An 18,178-nucleotide genomic window follows, 5' to 3' on the forward strand; every position below is an offset into this window, starting at 1 on the left:
TGGCGGGAACACGCTGCCATACACAATGATCCAGAGCATCCAAACATGCTCATTGGGTGGCATGTCTGGTGAGTATGCAGGCCATTGAAGAACTGGGACATTTTCAGCTTCCAGGAATTGTGTACAGATCCTTGCATTATCATGCTGAAACAGGTGATGGCAGCGGATGAATGGCACGACAATGGGCCTCAGGATCTCGTCACGGTATCTCTGTGCACTTAAATTGCCATCGACAGAATTAAATTGTGTTTGTTGTCCGTAGCTTATGCCTGCCAATACCATAACTCCAACACCACCATGGGGCACTCGGTTCACGTTGACATCAGCAAACCGCTCGCCCACACTATGCCATACACGCTGTCTGCCATCTCTCCGGTACAGTTGAAACCGGGATTCACCCATGAAGAGCACACTTCTCCAGCGTGTCAGTGGCCACTGAAGGTGAGTATTTTCCCACTGAAGTCGGTTACGACGCCAAACTGCAGTCAAGTCGAGACCCTGGTGAGGACAATGAGCACACAGGTGAGCTTCCCTGGGTCGGTTTTTGACAGTTTTTCGGTTGTGCAAACCAACAGTTTAAGCAGCTGTCCAGGTGACTGGTCTAAAATGATCCCGCAGGTGAAAAAGACTGATGTGCGTAGTTACACATGGTCTGTGGTTGTGAGGCTGTTTGGACATACTGCCAAATTCTCTGAAATGATGTTGGAGGCGGCTTATGTTCAAGAAATGAACATTAAATTCTCTGGCAAGAGCTCTGGTGGACATTCCTGCAGTGAGCATGCCAATTGCAGGCTCCTTCAACACTTGAGACATCTGTGGCATTGTGTTGTGTGTGCATTTTAGTGGCCTTTTATTTTCCCAGCACAAGGTGCACCTGTGTAATGATCATGCCGTTTAATCAGCTTCTTGATATGTCACACCTGTCAGGTGGATGGATTATCTTGGCAAAGGAGAAATGCTCACTAACAGGGATGTAAAATAATTGGTGGCACAACATTTTAGAGAAATAAGCTTTTTGTGTGCATATGGAACAGTTCTGGGATGTTTTATTTCAGCTCGTGAAACCAACACTTAACATGTTGCGTTGATATTTTTGTTCAGTATACATATAAACAATATTAGGTAGGTAGGCCAATGACATGATCATTTCAGTAGTCACAGCTGTTCACTCTGAATCACGTTCATGTCTGGGTGCGGCACATCGTTTGACGCCTTGGTTGGCGCTCGCTGACGCTGCTGTCAAATGGCAACTGCCAACGCTCAAAAAGGAAACTCCTCCCTGTTGACAGCACGTTCTGTCGCCGCCTCAGCACAATGGTCTCTTGGATAATCTCTAGACTTGTGGTGTAAGTTATTTTTATCACATTCTCTCTAATTTCTAAAATAGCCCACCTCGAGATAATGCCTTATTACGATAAATCTTCTTTTTTTTCAGTGACACAAGGTGCATGTCAGCAGTGGCCGCTTTATAGCCTATTTAGGACACCTCTTATTTCTTAGCAGAGACGGTGTCTCGGGGGTTTGAGACGAGACAGACAGAATATTGTGTTCTGTTTATGACTGAAATGTTATTCCTTACTGAAAGAATGGGTTCATTGTCATATATCACATTCAATGGGTCGATGATATGTGCTCTATTACGTGTTCACATGCGTTTTATTTCCAGTCCAGACAAAGAATGAGGATTGGCCAAATGAAATATGTATATTTTTATTGATATATGTCTGCTCATTCAGAGATATGTAAATAATAAAAAAATATATATTTAGCCATTGTTATGTCATACAGTAGGCTTAAACGCAAAGTTGACTGAATAAAATGCCCAAACCACAGTGCGGTGGGGTGAGCGGAGCTATTTTATGATACTTGATATTCTTTATTTGGAAAACAAAGGGATGGGTCAACCTTTTCAGGTTACAATGCAAGTGTTGCATATAATCATAGACTTTACTGCAACATATTCTGATAATTATAGTCGAATATGCTTAAATATTCGGATGACTATGGAAGCAAAATTCTAGGCTCCACTTTCCATTCCTATTGTTGTAATATGGAGAAATTATTAAACGTGTCCACAACATATGGGCTTGGAGTAGGCCTAAAACAAATATCAAAATAGCACGTAAATTAAATTTAGATTATAATATCATATTACATTGCTGTTTAAAGACGCGAGGAGCCGCACGTTTCTTCTGGCTGTCTTGGCATTCAAAGCTCTATTGCCTATCCAACCACATATTTTATTTGCTGTTCTGAGGTCTTGAGCAGAAACACGGAATACATTTTTGTTTTGATTGACCTTATGTATTTGGAATTGTTTTCTACAGGATAACCCGGTGTATGCATATGTAGGTCACAGGTCGGTAATTTTAGCAGGTCACACCCCCAGCTGTTGCTGAACTGTTGCTTCAAGGGGTCCTGTTTGAGAGTTATACAGTCGCACATGGGTAGGCCAAGAGTCCTCGTGTCTCTGTTTAATCTTTCAGATTTTAGATGAGCTCTGATGTCAGTTTAGTTATTTGATTGTTGTTGAAAATATTAGTATCTCCATATCAGTAACATTCAACAATATGGGTGGAATTGGAATTACTTGAGCCCGGGAAATTCGGAGTTTCGCGGAGGCCTCATTGATGTCAATGGGTCATGGCGCAAAGGAAAAGCGCAAATAGTTACTCCCAGTTGGTTAATTATTGTTTTTTTTATACAAACATGAATTACACTACATACAATCTAAAACAGTTTTAAAGAAAAATTATTAATAAACCCAATACCCAGAACTGGGGTCTCAGTTAAAAAACAGATGTTTGTTTTTTGGTGATGAACAATTCAGTTGTGAACTGCTGTCAGTTGCTGTACTTTGGACTGTTTCCACTTTACTGAGCTTTATTTGCTTTTCTCCCCATAAATGTGTGTGGCTGTGCTGGACAACATTTATTGCAGAGGCTTATGACATGTTTGATGTTTTCCAGGCTTATATTTGGCACATTATATCCTGCATACTACTCATACAAAGCTGTCAAGTCAAAGGATGTGAAGGAATATGTGAGTATGGGCAGCAGTCTGAAAAAAGTGAAAATTAAACAGTAACGTGCCATATTGAGTCAGTCTGTATAGATTACACATTATGGGCCAGTTTCACAGAACCATTCAACTATTGGACTGAATTACTTAAAGATGTACTATGCAGAAATCGCTCCACCATTTCCTGGTTGCTAAAATTCTAATAGTTCGCCTAATTTCAGTTTGTGACAAAACAAGCAAGTATAGTGTAGAGAATCATTGTATTATCTAAATCGCAGTGAAATATATTTTCCATAACAAAAAAAAATGTGTCTTCAGGTGTTTGAAGCAGGTGTGCAAAACCGAAAGTAAAAGATAAAAAAAAAACAAATGTAAAAACGGGATAAAAACTTGCTTTCAATGAGTGACAGATCTACAACTCACATTTCTGTACATTTTTTCGGGGTCCCCCCAAAATGAAATATTGCAGTTTTAAATTAGGATTTATTAGAATTTAGATTAATATTTCTTAACTATTATGTGAGAGACTAACAGAGTTATTCTACTTTTAAAGGTAAAATGGATGATGTACTGGATAATATTTGCCCTATTCACCACCATGGAAACCATCACAGATATATTTATCTGTTGGTAAGTAAATTATGTATTATAACATATGTTTTGTTTATGTATAGTATTATTTCACTTGTTTTAATATATAGTTATGTTATGAAGTCCTAAATATTGTTCTGAAATAGTACACCGTCACATAGCATCGGCCTACAGCAGGATAGTATCATGGCTCAGGCTAAGACCCAGATACAGACACAGGAGGTGGATAGTATGAGTCTCAGAGTCTCTATAGTACAAGGGGCAGGCAAAAGGTAAGTCAAGGCAGGCAAAGAGCCATCATCCAAATCAGAGTCGTGCAGGTACAGGATGGGAGGCAGGATCAGGGCAGGCAGAAGGTAAGTCAAGGCAGGCAAAGAGCCATCATCCAAATCAGAGTCGTACAGGATGGGAGGCAGGATCAGGGCAGGCAGAAAGGTCAGAACTGGGAAGACTAGGAAAAACAAAAACTAGAGCATAGAAAACACGGGAACATGCTGGTGGGACTTGACGAACTGGCAACATACAAACAGAAAACGCAGGTATAAATACACAGGGGATAATGGGGGAAGATGGGAGAACTCTGGTGAGGGGTGGAGACAAGGACAAAGACAGGTGAAACACATCAGGGTGTGACAGATAAGACTGATGATGCTATTGTAATTGAGAGTGTAGATTTTATGAATGCTCTAAATGATCGCTGTATTATTCTTCCCTTTACTGTAGGGTTCCTTTCTATTATGAGCTGAAGATTGCCTTTGTGGTATGGTTACTGTCTCCCTACACAAAGGGGTCCAGCGTTCTATACAGGAAGTTTGTTCACCCAACACTTTCTTCAAAAGAAAAGGTGAGGTCTGTAAATTAGTCCAGTTTTCATTGTCCACTTGAAATGTTCTATAAGCTGCCTTCGATGTTAAAAATGGTTTATATGCTCGGCTAAAACATTTTATTAAAGTACCAGTCAAAAGTTTGGACACACCTACTCATTCCAGGGTTTTTCTTTATTTTCGACATTGTAGTATAAGTGTGAAGACATACAATCTATGAAATAACATATGGAATCATGTAGTAACCAAAAAAGTGTTAAACTCCATCACTCTCCTTCTTGGTCAAATAGCGCTTACACAGCCTGGAGGTGTGTTTGGCCATTGTCCTGTTGAAAAACAAATTATAGTCCCACTAAGCCCAAACCAGATGGGATGGCATATCGCTGCAGAATGCTGTGGTAGCCATGCTGGTTAAGTGTGCCTTGAATTCTAAATAAATCACTGACAGTGTCACCAGCAAAGCACCATCACACCTCCTCCTCCATGCTGCCCGGTGGGAACCACACATGCAGAGATCAACCGTTCACCTACTTTGTGTCTCACAAAGACACGGCGGTTGGAACCAAAAATCTCAAATTTGGACTCATCAGACCAAAGGACAGATTTCCACCGGTCTAACGTCGATTGCTCATGTTTCTTGGCTCAAGAAAGTCTCTTCTTCTTATTGGTGTGCTTTAGTAGTGGTTTCTTTGCAGCTATTCGACCATGAAGGCCTGATTCACGCAGTATCTGAACAGTTGGTGTTGAGATACGTCTGTTACTTGAACTCTGTGAAGCATTTATTTGGGATGCAATCTGAGGTGCAGTTAACTCTAATGAACTTATCCTCTGCAGCAGAGGTAACTCTAGTTTTTCCTTTCCTATGGCGGTCCTCATGAGAGCCAGTTTCATCATAGCGCTTGATGGTTTTTTCAACTGCACTTGAAGAAACGTTCAAAGTTCTTAATTTTCCAGATTGACTGACCTTCATGTCTTAAAGTAATGATGGACTGTCGTTTCTCTTTGTTTATTTGAGGTGTTCTTGCCATAATATGGACTTGGCCTTTTACCAAATAGGGCTATCTTCTGTATTCCACCCCTACCTTGTCACAACACAACTGATTGGCTCAAACGCATTAAGAAGGAAAGAAATTCCACAAATTAACTTTTAACAAGGCACACCTGTTAATTGAAATTAATTCTAGGTGACCTTATGAAGCTGGTTGACAGAATGCCAAGTGTGCATAGCTGTCATGAAGGCAAAGGGTGGCTACTTTGAAGAATCTCAAATATAAAATATATTTAGATTTATTTAACACTTTTGGTTACCACATGTTTCCATATGTGTTATTTCATAGTTTTGATGTCTTCACTATTATTCTACAAATGAGAAAATAGTAAAAAAATAAAGAAAAATCCTTGAATGAGTAGGTGTGTCCAAACTTTGACTGGTACTGTACATGCAGTACATCAAACCTAACGAATGTGTTTTTCACATGACCTACCAAGAAAAAGACAGTTACTGTAATATGTGTGTGTATTTCTGTCTGTCCAGGACATTGATGACTATCTCTGCCAAGCAAAGGACAAAAGCTACGACACTCTGGTGACTTTTGGGAGGAAAGGTTTGAATGTGGCAGCCACAGCTGCAGTACTGGCTGCGACAAAGGTAATGCTGACTCGTTGATCTCTCTTCTGATTTGTTCTTGGTGCGGTGAAGTGATGTTTTTCTCTATTCATATAGATAATTCCTAGTGTTCATGTATTTTGTCTCCCACACCAGAGCCAAGGAGTACTGTCAGATAGACTGCGAAGTTTCAGCATGCAGGACTTGTCTGCCTACCAGTCCGACCCAACTGAGATGGACCCTGGATCTGTCCACACCCAGTCTGCAGCTGGACAACAAAGGGCCAGGACGATGATGCGCAGCAAGTCAGAGATCGGCTACACCAAGGGTGAGATTATACTGCCACATACACTTACATAACTAACCAAGATACAGACAGATCGATTGGCCACAACAAGGGCAGGGAAGGGAGTGTCATAACTTTTTCTATAAGACATTTGTATGACCTCTTAGATAACTACCAAGTAATAGCTAAGTAGCACTATGTTAACACTGAAAACGGCACATTGGATTGGCAATTTTTGTGCACTATAATGGCTAATAGAGCAAATATGGTATATTTGGCAAATAATGGTTGACCACAGCACTGGTGAAAACAGTGAGCACAGTTTAAAGGTGATTTTTGTAGAATTTTTGCATTGTAATTTCAGAAATTGTCCATAATATATCTGCAGTAATAGTGACATGATAGTGTTTCTTAGTATTACTTACTCACCAGGGTTGTGATTGGCCTGTGATATTCACCTATTGATTTCTCCCACCGGAGCGGCATCTGTTGTCAAAATGGGAAAGCTGTTCAGACTTTGTGGCTGTGTTATCAAGTGGAAATCACTGCCATTTCCTGGTTGCAAAAATTCTACACTGTTCGCTTAATTTCAGTTTATGAGAGAGAACAAGCACTGAACATTGTAGGGAATCATTGTACAATCTAAATCGCTGTGGAATATATTTTCAATAACAACAAATATATTTTTTACAGCTGTTTGAAGCTAGTGGACCAAAACCGAAAGTAAAAGGCTCATGTGCGAGTCTCCGTCATGTTACGTGGAAATGGAATGCAGAGGATGGGGAGATATTTTTTAATGACTCGAACTTGAGCCTTTTAATATCAGTTTTGGTCTACCAGCTTCAACCAACCAACTGTAGTCTCGAAACTGCAATATTCTCTGCTTTTCTGAAACATGGATCTCGGACAAGATACCCCCCAAGGCTGTCCAACTCAATTGATTCCCCATTCACGTGCGGACAGGACAGTGGAGTAAGGGAAATTGTGAGAAGGGGAGGGGTTTGCCTCTTCATCAACAACTGGTGTGCTGACTCGAGCGCGGTGGAAGTGTCGACCAATTGTTCACGCGTCTCGGAATACCTGATGGTTAAATTCCAACCCTTTTACCTTCCGAGGGACTTTTCAGCTGTTATCGTGACAGTTATATACTTTCCACCACAAGACAAGACTAATAACAAGCTGCCACTTAATGAACTGTACAAGGCTATAAACAAGCAGGAAAATGTACATCCGGAGGATGCTTTTCCGGTTGCCGGTGATGTTAACTCTGCGTCATGAAGACACAAGATGCCCAACTTCCATCAACATGTCTTCATTGCCACAAGAGCCGATAAAGTCCTAGACCAGTTATTCTACCCACAAGCAAGCATACAAAGCCCTCCCTCGTCCGCTATTTGGCAAATCAGATCATGACTCTGTACTCCTGCTTCCTGTTTACAAGCTGAAACTGGAAGTACCTGTGACTTGCTCCATTGAGAAATGGTCATAAAATCAGAGATTATGCTACAGGACTGCTTTGCTAGCACTGATTGGAATATGTTTTGCGACTCCACCAATAACATTGACAAGCTAACCACCTCCGTCACCGGCTTCATTAGGAATGCATCTGCGATGTCGTCCCTACAGTTAAGGTTCGCTGCTTCCCATATCAAAAGGCCTGGATTAACACTGAAGTTGGTGCTAAACTAAATGACAGGGCTACCACACATAGGGCTATTGCAGACAACCCGGAGATTATGGCCGAGGACCGGAACAAGTACAAGCAGTCCCGCTATGACCTCCGCAGAGTCATCAAATTAGCAAAAGGTCAATATAGGAATAAGGTGGAATCATATTACATAGGCTGCCTGCTGCATGTGGCAGGGGCTGCAGTCCATGATGGCCACCATCATTCCTGTTCCCAAAAACTCTAAGGCTTAATGCAACAATGACTACCACCCTGTAACACTCACATCTGTAATCATGAAGTACTTTGAGAGGCTGGTTAGGGCACATATAAATCCGTCATACCAGACACCCTGCAATTTACATACCGCCCAAACAAATCCATAGATGATGCAAACACAACAGTGATCACTGGCGGCGATGAGACAGCCTACATGGAGTTCAGTGACCTGGCAGTATGGTGCCAGAACAACAATCTCTCCCTCAATATCAGTAAGACCAAGGAACTGATCATGGACTACAGGAAACGGAGGGGTGAGCAGGGTAGCCTAGTGGTTAGAGCGTTGGACTAGTAACCGGAAGGTTGCAAGTTCAAACCCCCGAGCTGACAAGGTACAATCTGTCGTTCTGCCCTTGAACAGGTAGTTAACCCACTGCTCCTAGGCCGTCATTGAAAATAAGAATTTGTTCTTAACTGACTTGCCTAGTTAAATAAAGGTAAACATTGACGGGCTGTAGTGGAGCAGGAGAGCTTCAAATTCCTCTGTGTCCAAATCACTAAGGACTTAGTGCCTAAGGACTTAGTGCCTTCGGAAAGTATTCAGATCCCTTGACTTTTCCTACGTTTTGTTTTTTAATCCTCAGCAATATATACACGAAAAATGTTTTCTGCAAATGTATTAAAAGTAAAAAAACGAAATACCTTATTGAAATACCTATGAGACTTGAAATTGAGCGCCGGTGTATGCTGTTTCCATTGATCATCCTTGATGTTTCTAAAACTTGATTGGAGTCCACCTGTGGAAAATTCAATGGATTGGACATGGTTTGGAAAGGCACACACCTGTCTATATAAGGTCCCACAGTTGACAGTGCATGTCAGAGCAAAAACCAAGCCATGAGGTCAAAGGAATTGTCCGTAGAGCTGCGAGACAGGATTGTGTCGAGGCACAGATCTGAGGAAGGGTACCAAAAATGTCTGCAGCATTGAAGGTCCTCAAGAACACAGTGGCCTCAATCATTCTTAAATGGAAGATGTTTGGAACCACCAAGACTGTTCCTAGAGATGGTCGCCCGGCCAAACTGAGCAATCGGGGGAGAAGGTCCTTGGTCAGGGAGGTGACCAAGAACCTGAGGGTCACTCTGACAGAGCTCTAGAGTTCCTCTGTGGAGATGGGAGAACCTTTCAGAAGGACAACCATCTCTGCAGCACTCCACCAATCAGGCCTTTATGGTACAGTGGCCAGACGGAAGGAAGCCACTCCTCAGTAAAAGGCACATGACAGCCCGCTTGGAGTTTGCCAAAAGGCACCTAAAGACTCTCAGACCTTGAGAAACAAGATTCTCTGGTCTGATGAAATCAAGATTGAACTCTTTGGTCTGAATGCCAAGCGTCACATCTGGAGGAAACCTGGCACCATCCCTACGGTGAGGCATGTTGGTGGAAGCATTGTGCTGTGAGGATGTTTTTCAGTGGGAGGGATTGGGAGACTAGTCAGGATCGAGGGAATGACGAACAGAGCAAAGTACAGAGAGATCCTTGATGCAAACCTGCTCAGGACCTCAGACTGGGGCGAAGGTTCACCTTTCAACAGGACAACGGCCCTAAGCACACAGCCAAGATAATGCAGGAGGGGCTTCAGGACAAGTCTCTAAGTGTCCTTGAGTGGCCCAGCCAGAGCCAGTACTTGAACCTGATTAAACATTTCTGGAGAGACCTGAAAATAGTTGTGCAGCAACACTCCCCATCTAACCTGACAGAGCTTGAGAGGATCTGCAGAGAAGAATGCTTGTAGCGTCATACCCAAGAAGACTTGATCCTGTAATCGCTGCCAATGGTGCTTCAACAAAGTACTGAGTAAAGGGTCTGAATATTTATGTAAATGTGACATCAGTTTTTTTTTTTTAATAAATTAGCAAACATTTCTAAAAACCTATTTTTGCTTTGTCATTATGTGGTATTGTGTGTAGATTTATGAGGGAAAAAAAACAATTTAATCAATTTTAGAATAATGTGGAAAAAGTCAAGGGGTCTGAATACTTTCCGAAGGCACTGTAAAATGGTCCACATATACACAGCACCTCTTCACCCTCAGGAGGTTGAAAAGGTTTGGCATGGGCCCTCTAATCTTAAAAAAGAGAGCATTTTTGAATGGCTGGATCACTGCTTGGTATGGCAATAGCACTGTCCTCGATCGCATGGCTCTACAGAGGCTGGTGTGGACAGCCTAGTATATCACTGGGGCCGAGCTCCCTGCCATCCAGGACCTCTGTATCAGGCTGTGTGAAAGGAAGAACGGGAAATTGTTAGACTCCAACCACCCAAGCCATAGACTGTTCTCTCTGCTTCCACACAGCAAACCGGTACCAGTGCATTAAGTCTGACACCAACAGGCTCCTGAACAGCTTCTATCCCCAAGCTATAAGACTAAATAGCTAACAAATGGCTACACTCACACACTCCACACTGACACTCCAACACACACACATTTCAGAATTTGTTCACACACACATAATATGAACATTTATACTGACTCTATACACACACCCACTCACATACAATTGTCATATACGCTGCTTCTACTCTATTTATCATATATCCTGATGCCTAGTCACCTTAACCCTATACACATCTACGTCTATCACTCCAGTATTCCTGCATATTGTAAATATGGAACTGACTAACCCTGTATATAATATGCTTACTTTCTCATGTTTTTCTTATTTTTATTTGTCTTTTTGTTCTACCTTATGTTATTTTTTAGTATTACATTGTTATTGCTTACTGCATTGTTGGGTTTAGAGCTTGCTAGAAAGGCATTTCACTGTACTTGTGCACGTCACATTAAAACTTAAACTATCATATGGCCTCCTTCCTGTTTAAGCCTGCAGATAATAGTTCTGTAAACTGCCTTTCCTGAGTCTCCCTAACCCCACATCTCCCTTCCTGTTTGTGACGCTCTCTGACTTCAGGTCAGTTTCCACAGGGCTGCCAGGCAGGCTCTTGACCCATCTAGGAATGCTTAACTTTGAGCTTTTATCACTGAATGACCACAGCCTGCTCTCTGGTGGCCAGACTCATTCAGTGTTTCATGTCTCATTATACAGTATGTGTTGTACAGTCCAAAGTTTCTTTGAGATTCACTTTCTTTGGATTAATCAGTCTATTTTCCAAGAGGTTATTGAGTGTCACAAAGGTGAAAAGGAGTGCTTTTGCACCGTGACTCTGTTAACATACATTTATTTGAATCAATAATATTGTGGATAACTGTAAGTGGCTGTACTGTGTGGACGATTAACACATTTTGATTTATTTTGTCAACTTACCACACACTTATTTTACAATAATAACAATGTGATTATTTGATTTCAGAACATGATATTACCTGAGTCCTCAAGCATCCTTTATGCTGAAAGAGCAGGATAATGAAAGGCTATTTTTGCTTTCTGCTTGCATGGCAAATTGAATGATAGGATAGAAATCCAGTGTACTGAACATAATTCTGCAGAGACTAAATTAAGGGCCCTGAAGAGGAGTCCTCATCCTAATGGCGTAGGTATGCTTGTTTGTCCTGTGAGAGGGGGTATCCCCCTGCCTGCACACATGGTCAGATGATGTCTGCTCCCGTGGTCTGTGTAGAGAACAACAACCCTACTCTGCCCCTTAGTAAACTGAACTCATAACAACCCCACTGTAATGAAATGAGTTACATCACTTCAATAATTATAGTACAGTCCACTGCTGCCTTCAGCATACATTCTGATGTGTGTCTGTAATTTGTTTTACCATGGTCCCTTCTCATGGTGCAGGGCAGGACTTTGACATGACTGAATATGAGGTGTTGAGCTTCGATCAGTGTGACACCAAGGAACCACTGTCCCATCCTATTACGCCCCCCGAACCCATGACTGAACCCACACCCCCTCTGACCATCCAGTCCTCTCTACCCTCTCCACCTCCATCCCCTGCTCCCCCAGCAACAGAGCAGACTGAGGACATGAGGATAGGGGGGAAAACATCCACAAGCTCCCCACAGCTCAGGTTGATTAAGAGGAAGGTACCAGAGGTACTCTTTTAAACTGACTGGCCTACTGGTGTGTGGTTCTAACTGCGACTGGTCTGTGGTGACTAACACACTGGGTCACTAATTCTTACTTGGCTACTTCTAACTGGGTCCTTGTTGCGTGGAATGGTATCATTGCAAACATCATTTCTAATGTGTATTTTTAGTTTTAGTGGATTGACAAATGTGTGTAAATTGGTGTTCTTTTTCAGTAATGTTTCACTGCTGATATGACTTTGCTGTGAATTGCAATGGTTATGGAAGTATTGATTTGATTGCATTTATTGATTTCCCAAACTAGAAAACAAGCTGGAAAAGGCATTTGAAAACAACATTGCTTTCTTTTAATGTCAAATCATATTTTCATAATGTAATAAGTGTTTATCTTGTCCCCGAACTGAATGTAGAGATATACTTAGTGTGTTTTTGTGTCCACATTGGACAGGCTAGACAAACATTGTCAGACCACAAACCAGGAATAATGTGGCATTTACTGCTTTCAGAACAGTTATGGTCAGTCAGTGCCCCATTCCTCTTATGTCTCTCTCTCTCTTTCTAGCCTCCTCCTAGAGTCTTAAGGCCTCTCACAAGATTCAGGAGTGCCCAGCTGTCTTCAAACAGAGAGGCCATGTGATGTTCTGTGAATGCTCCCAAGACTGCTTTAGCTGCGAGGGGAAGAGGGTAAATAAGGAAATGTGGCCTAAAGCTAAATGTATAAAGCAGCCTTGTTTTAGAATAAGGAAACCAAAGTGACTTGTGAAAGTCTATACACCCCTTGCACAGTATTCATATTTTGCTGCCTTAACATTTTATCAAAAAATTCTGGGGCTCTACAAAACTTACTAAACATTTTCAAAGTGAAAGAAAGTTATTATTATTGCAAATGTTTTTCAAATGAGAATCTACAGTAACAAAACATAAATACAGCAACAAGTTACATTGGTACTATCCTAGCTGTTGGACAATAAAAAATACTATATAAGTAAGTACATAACATCCCCTACCACGTTTAGCATGGGCCATAACTTCCCCTACCACGTTTAGCATGGGCCATAACTTCCCCTACCCAGTTTAGGATGGGCCATAACATTCCCTACCCAGTTTAGGATGGGCCATAACATCCCCTACCCAGTTTAGGATGGGCCATAACATCCCCTACCCAGTTTAGGATGGGCCATAACATCCCCTACCCAGTGAGCATGCGATGGCGGTGTATCTGACTTCCACTTAAAAATAATAAGCGGGCGGGCCAGAAGGAACGAGAAGGCTATGGCCTCTGCTTGGGTGTTACAGAAAATAAACCCTTCGGGGGCTACCCCGAAAATAGCGACAGAGGGATCTGGGGCAATTTCCTTATTGCATATATATGAGAAAGTCTCAAAGATAGAGGACCAAAATGGAACTAGTGTCGGGCATGACCAGTACATGTGATACAGAGTGGTGGGTGGCTGATGACATCTAGAGCAGGTTGGGTCTATATCTGGATGCAATCTGGTAATCTGCAAAATTGTAGGCGATTAAATACTTGAAACTGTAGTAACCCAGGATTGCAGCATGCAGGTGATATCGGAGATCTCGCTTCCAAACTCTTCCTCCCATGAATGCTTTACATGGTCAAGAGTGGGGCATGCAATATTATGAATAATGTCATACAGCATAGAAATGTGTCCCTTTACTTAGGGATCCAGGTTCAAACGTAATCAAGCCAGCTGGTGGGTGGGAGGGATGGGAGAAGCTTTTTTGTAAAGTTGCGAATCTGCAGGTACCTGAAGAAATGTGTCTGGGGTATACTGTGCTCTCTAACTAGATGGTCAAAGGGGATAAATACACGGTAATGGAAAAGGTCTGTTACACTCTTCAATCCTTTCTGAAACCATAGCTGGAAGGCTGTGTTTATGAAGTAGGTCGTGAAGAGTGGGTTGGAAATAAAAGGCATGGATGAGATAGCTTGTCTATATCCAAAGTGGATCCTAAACTGAGACCATATACTTAGAAAAAAGGGTTAGAAAATGGTTATTCGGCTGTCCCCATAGGATAACCCTTTTTGGTTCCAGGTAGAACCATTTTTTCTAAGAGTGTATCCAGATGTAACTTTTCATAATAGTGTTGTTTGAGTGGTATTATTTGCTCAATGGTAGGGTGGCACAGACTAAGGAGACCGGGGATGATGTTTGACATGAGTGCTTTTCAATAAAGGACCACACCATTCCTTCCCCATCTAAAAATACAGAGACCCAAAAGGTTATCTTGTGACTATCGGCAGGGACTGGAGTTTGTCAGGATCAAAAGAAATATGAAAGGAGCAAAGCCCAGGTAAAAAGTTAGAGGAAAACCTGCCTCAGTCTTCTGAAAACTTAACTCTTGACTAGAGTTGTATTTTTCCATGGGACAATTACACACATTTTAATAACAAAGACACACAAGAATGGCTTTCCAAGAGGTGTTGAGCGTCATGAATAGTCCAATCGCCATCCTGACTTAAATCGGCTTAAATATTCAGAGACAATATTGCTATCCATCAATGATTCCCAAACTAATTTACTGAGCTTGAGCAATTTTTACAAAAACAATGGATATATGTTGCCCTAAGAGTTGTGCATAGTTTGTCAAATCTTGTAAAAAAAATATTTTGAGCTCTAATTGCTGCCAAAGTTGCTTACACAAAGTACATCCTCATTCTGTACTTCTTAGTCATTTAGAAACGTTTCTATAATTGTTCCTTCACTTGGAAAATGTGGAATATGTTGTGTAGATAGGAAAACAATCACATTTAATCCCTTTTAGATTACATTTTAAGGCAGCAAAATGTGATGACTGTGCAAGTGGTGTGTAGACTTTCACTAGCGACTGTAGGACCTCTGGCATATACTGTAGTGTAAAGGAGACAGAGGGTGTGTGCCATCGAGGTAGCACACACACACACGAGTGGATTCCATAGTGTACAGACATTCTGGATTGATTTGTCGGTCATTGAATACTTTTCGTATGTATGTACTGTGTGTGATCGCTTTTTTTATATTATGTTTAGAGACAAATGCATGTATGTGTCTCAGGTCATTTGTCAGGTGATGTGTCATAAAACAGAATGTATAGTCACTGAATCCTTTTGTGGCTACTTGGTCACTGTATGAGATGGAATCAGTCACCAGGAGAGTAGCAGGGTGAAATACTCTGTAATGAAAGATTTTGGTTTGTAGAGGGAGATCTTTTGAGCTGGAAAATACAATCTGTACTGACAATTTAACAGGACACAGAATATTTAAAATAATTGTCCAGTCAGGTTAGTATATCTCCTCAATGTGTGGTATTTATTTATGAGAGAGAATAGCAATTGTAGGATTGCTGATTATTATTATTAATCTACTGGCAATGGAACTACGTGTCAAAGTATGAGTAAATTGCTCTAAGTTTCACTCGTTACGTTAGCTTATAAAGCCTTAAACCATAAAAACAAAACATTAGGTCTGGTACGACAGAAACAGTCATATCGGTACTCTGACAAATCATGAGCAATTCCATGTGGCCATAACACTTACTAATGTCATTGACTATGGGCCCTATGCACTATGTTTAGAGTTAGTGCAACAACTGTTCTAGTACCATGAAACACTGATCACCATGTTATAGATCATTACCAAAATTATTATTACATGGGATCAGTTACTATTCAAATAAATAAATTGCTCTAAGGAGCAGAAATATTGACATTCGACTTTTCAAGCTCGTTATGAATTATCTGGCGTTGAGGTGTCATTCAATTGTTTTGTAAATGTTTGTATTACTCATGTCTTATGGCATCGCCATAAATGTTTGTATTTTCAGGTTTAGCACACAAAACATACTTTGACGTGTATAGCTATTGTATAACAAAAGATAGCCAGTGGCAAGGGCTATATAGGTGGCCCTTCTCGGAGTCTAAAAACACTGTGCAATACTCTGCTTTCACTGAGCAATTGTCAACTCATGGTTCTTACTTAAAACTCTACTTTTCTCAATGTAGCCACAATTGTTGACCTGTCTTTTCCCAGCCAATGTGCCTGTTGCCTATTTCTGTGTGGGCATAGCAATTCCTGGTTCCTAACCTTCTGTAAATTACATGAATATTGGTGAAGTGTTTTTGCCAAAGGTAGTGAGTGACATACCGTCTATGTCTAAAATGAACATTTCTGCACTGTAGGTATGTGAATTTACTTGGCTATTACATAATGCTTCACTAAATATTACGCTTGGTGTTTGGGCAGCATACATTTTTGTTCACTGTTTTCAATACAGTAGCTTAAATTAGAAATGGAAGCTTCTCCTCAGGTACGTGTTCAGTTTACACATCAAATTCAAACACTTTCTGGTAGAAACATTTTGGTATAAACTTGTTTGCACATGGAATATCAGTAAGAGGTTCCTTCTAATTGGGCCATTTTTTTTTTAGGATATAAGTTATTTATGGACAGAGATGTGACCTGTGGTAGAATTTTAAATCCTTTTTGTGACGTTCGTGTAGTTTCAGTTGGAATGTATCTCCTTTTCAAATACTAACATAAAAATATAAAAAGTGAATCATTTTGGCTGGAAAAGGAAAGTCATCATTGCATGATGTTTGTTATTTAGTAAATATGAGAATGATTTACTACTTTGCATTGTTTGGATTAGTGTATAGTTATTTGCTTCATCGAATGCCTTGCTGATAACATTGATTCTGAAGTGTCTGAATGTTCTTTTCCTTATTATTTTGAAACGCTATGTGGCAAGGTCAGGAAAGTTCTTCTTGTGGACAAATACACGTCTCTACAACTTGGAGTCAAATAAATTGTTTGAGGAGCATGTCTTATCTCTATGGATTAAAAAGCCCACATTCCTCTCTTCTCTCTGTTGGCCTTGGCGTAAAAAGTAACTTCTGGCAGGCCATAATCACTCACAATGCTCAAACCTTATTGTGAATATCAGAAAAGAAAGATGTAAAAGTCAGGAATGATGGTCTAAAATGACTGTATATGAAAATTGCTTTCTCTGTGTCACAGTAGGTTGGTGGCACCTTAATTGGGGAAGACAGGCTCGTGGTAATGGCTGGAGCGGAATAGTTGGAATGTGTCAAATACGTCAAACACAAACACCTATTCCATTCGATCTGTTCCAGCCATTATTATGAGCCGGCGTCCCCTCAGCAGCCTCCACTGCTCTGTATCATCAGTATTTCTGTTGGTGAACTGATAACAGCCAATAAATGAGACAATGTGCTGCTGTGGCTTATGTATTTTTTGTATTATATTTTAATAGGTAATACATTTTAAGAAGCATTTTATTTAGACAATTGATTCAACGACAAGACAAGACAATATTTCCAGCTATACCATCACAACCTAAATCCCTCTATGTGGGTGTGGTGGAGGGGAGGCTGTGTGGTGTTATGATTCTGAAGACAGAAGGCCGTGTGGTGTTATGATTCAGGAGACAGAAGGCCGTGTGGTGTTATGATTCTTTAGACAGAAGGCCGTGTGGTGTTATTATTCCGGAGACAGAAGGCCGTGTGGTGTTATGATTCCGGAGACAGAAGGCTGTGTGGTGTTATGATTCCGGAGACAGAAGGCCGTGTGGTGTTATGATTCCGGAGACAGAAGGCCGTGTGGTGTTATGATTCCGGAGACAGAAGGCCGTGGGGTGTTATGATTCCGGAGTTAGAAGGCTGTGGGGTGTTATGATTCCGGAGTTAGAAGGCTGTGGGGTGTTATGATTCTGGAGACAGTCAGAGAACTAGCAACAATGACAAGAAGCTGCCATGTCGTGAATAATAGGTGGCTGGTTTCAGATTGTTGTATCATGTTATTGATAAAGTGTATTTTTTAGGTGTTTTGACTCATGTCACGTCTATGGCTAAAATTTGCTAGCTAACCAACAACTGTACAGTGCC

At 41.1% G+C, this 18,178-nt stretch overlaps 1 protein-coding gene across 4 annotated transcripts; it reads left to right on the plus strand.

Moving 5' to 3' along the window:
• Positions 1-1,192: 1,192 nt before the first annotated feature.
• LOC110505607 (receptor expression-enhancing protein 1) lies at positions 1,193-17,513 on the plus strand. Of its 4 annotated transcripts, none has more exons than XM_021584933.2 (8): positions 1,193-1,346; positions 2,970-3,042; positions 3,575-3,651; positions 4,336-4,456; positions 5,971-6,084; positions 6,199-6,370; positions 12,023-12,279; positions 12,836-17,513. In XM_021584933.2, exons 1-8 carry the CDS (start codon positions 1,315-1,317, stop codon positions 12,908-12,910), a joined length of 921 nt encoding a protein of 306 aa, XP_021440608.1. In that variant the 5' UTR covers positions 1,193-1,314; the 3' UTR covers positions 12,911-17,513. The 4 variants fall into 4 exon arrangements, with proteins under 4 accessions (XP_021440608.1, XP_021440609.1, XP_036818429.1 ...); XM_021584934.2 differs by having other exon boundaries at positions 12,023-12,270; XM_036962534.1 differs by lacking the exon at positions 1,193-1,346 and adding an exon at positions 2,425-2,682.
• The last annotated feature ends 665 nt before the right edge of the window (positions 17,514-18,178 follow it).

This window comes from Oncorhynchus mykiss, chromosome 25 (assembly GCF_013265735.2).
Source record: "Oncorhynchus mykiss isolate Arlee chromosome 25, USDA_OmykA_1.1, whole genome shotgun sequence".
NCBI lineage: Eukaryota > Metazoa > Chordata > Actinopteri > Salmoniformes > Salmonidae > Oncorhynchus > Oncorhynchus mykiss.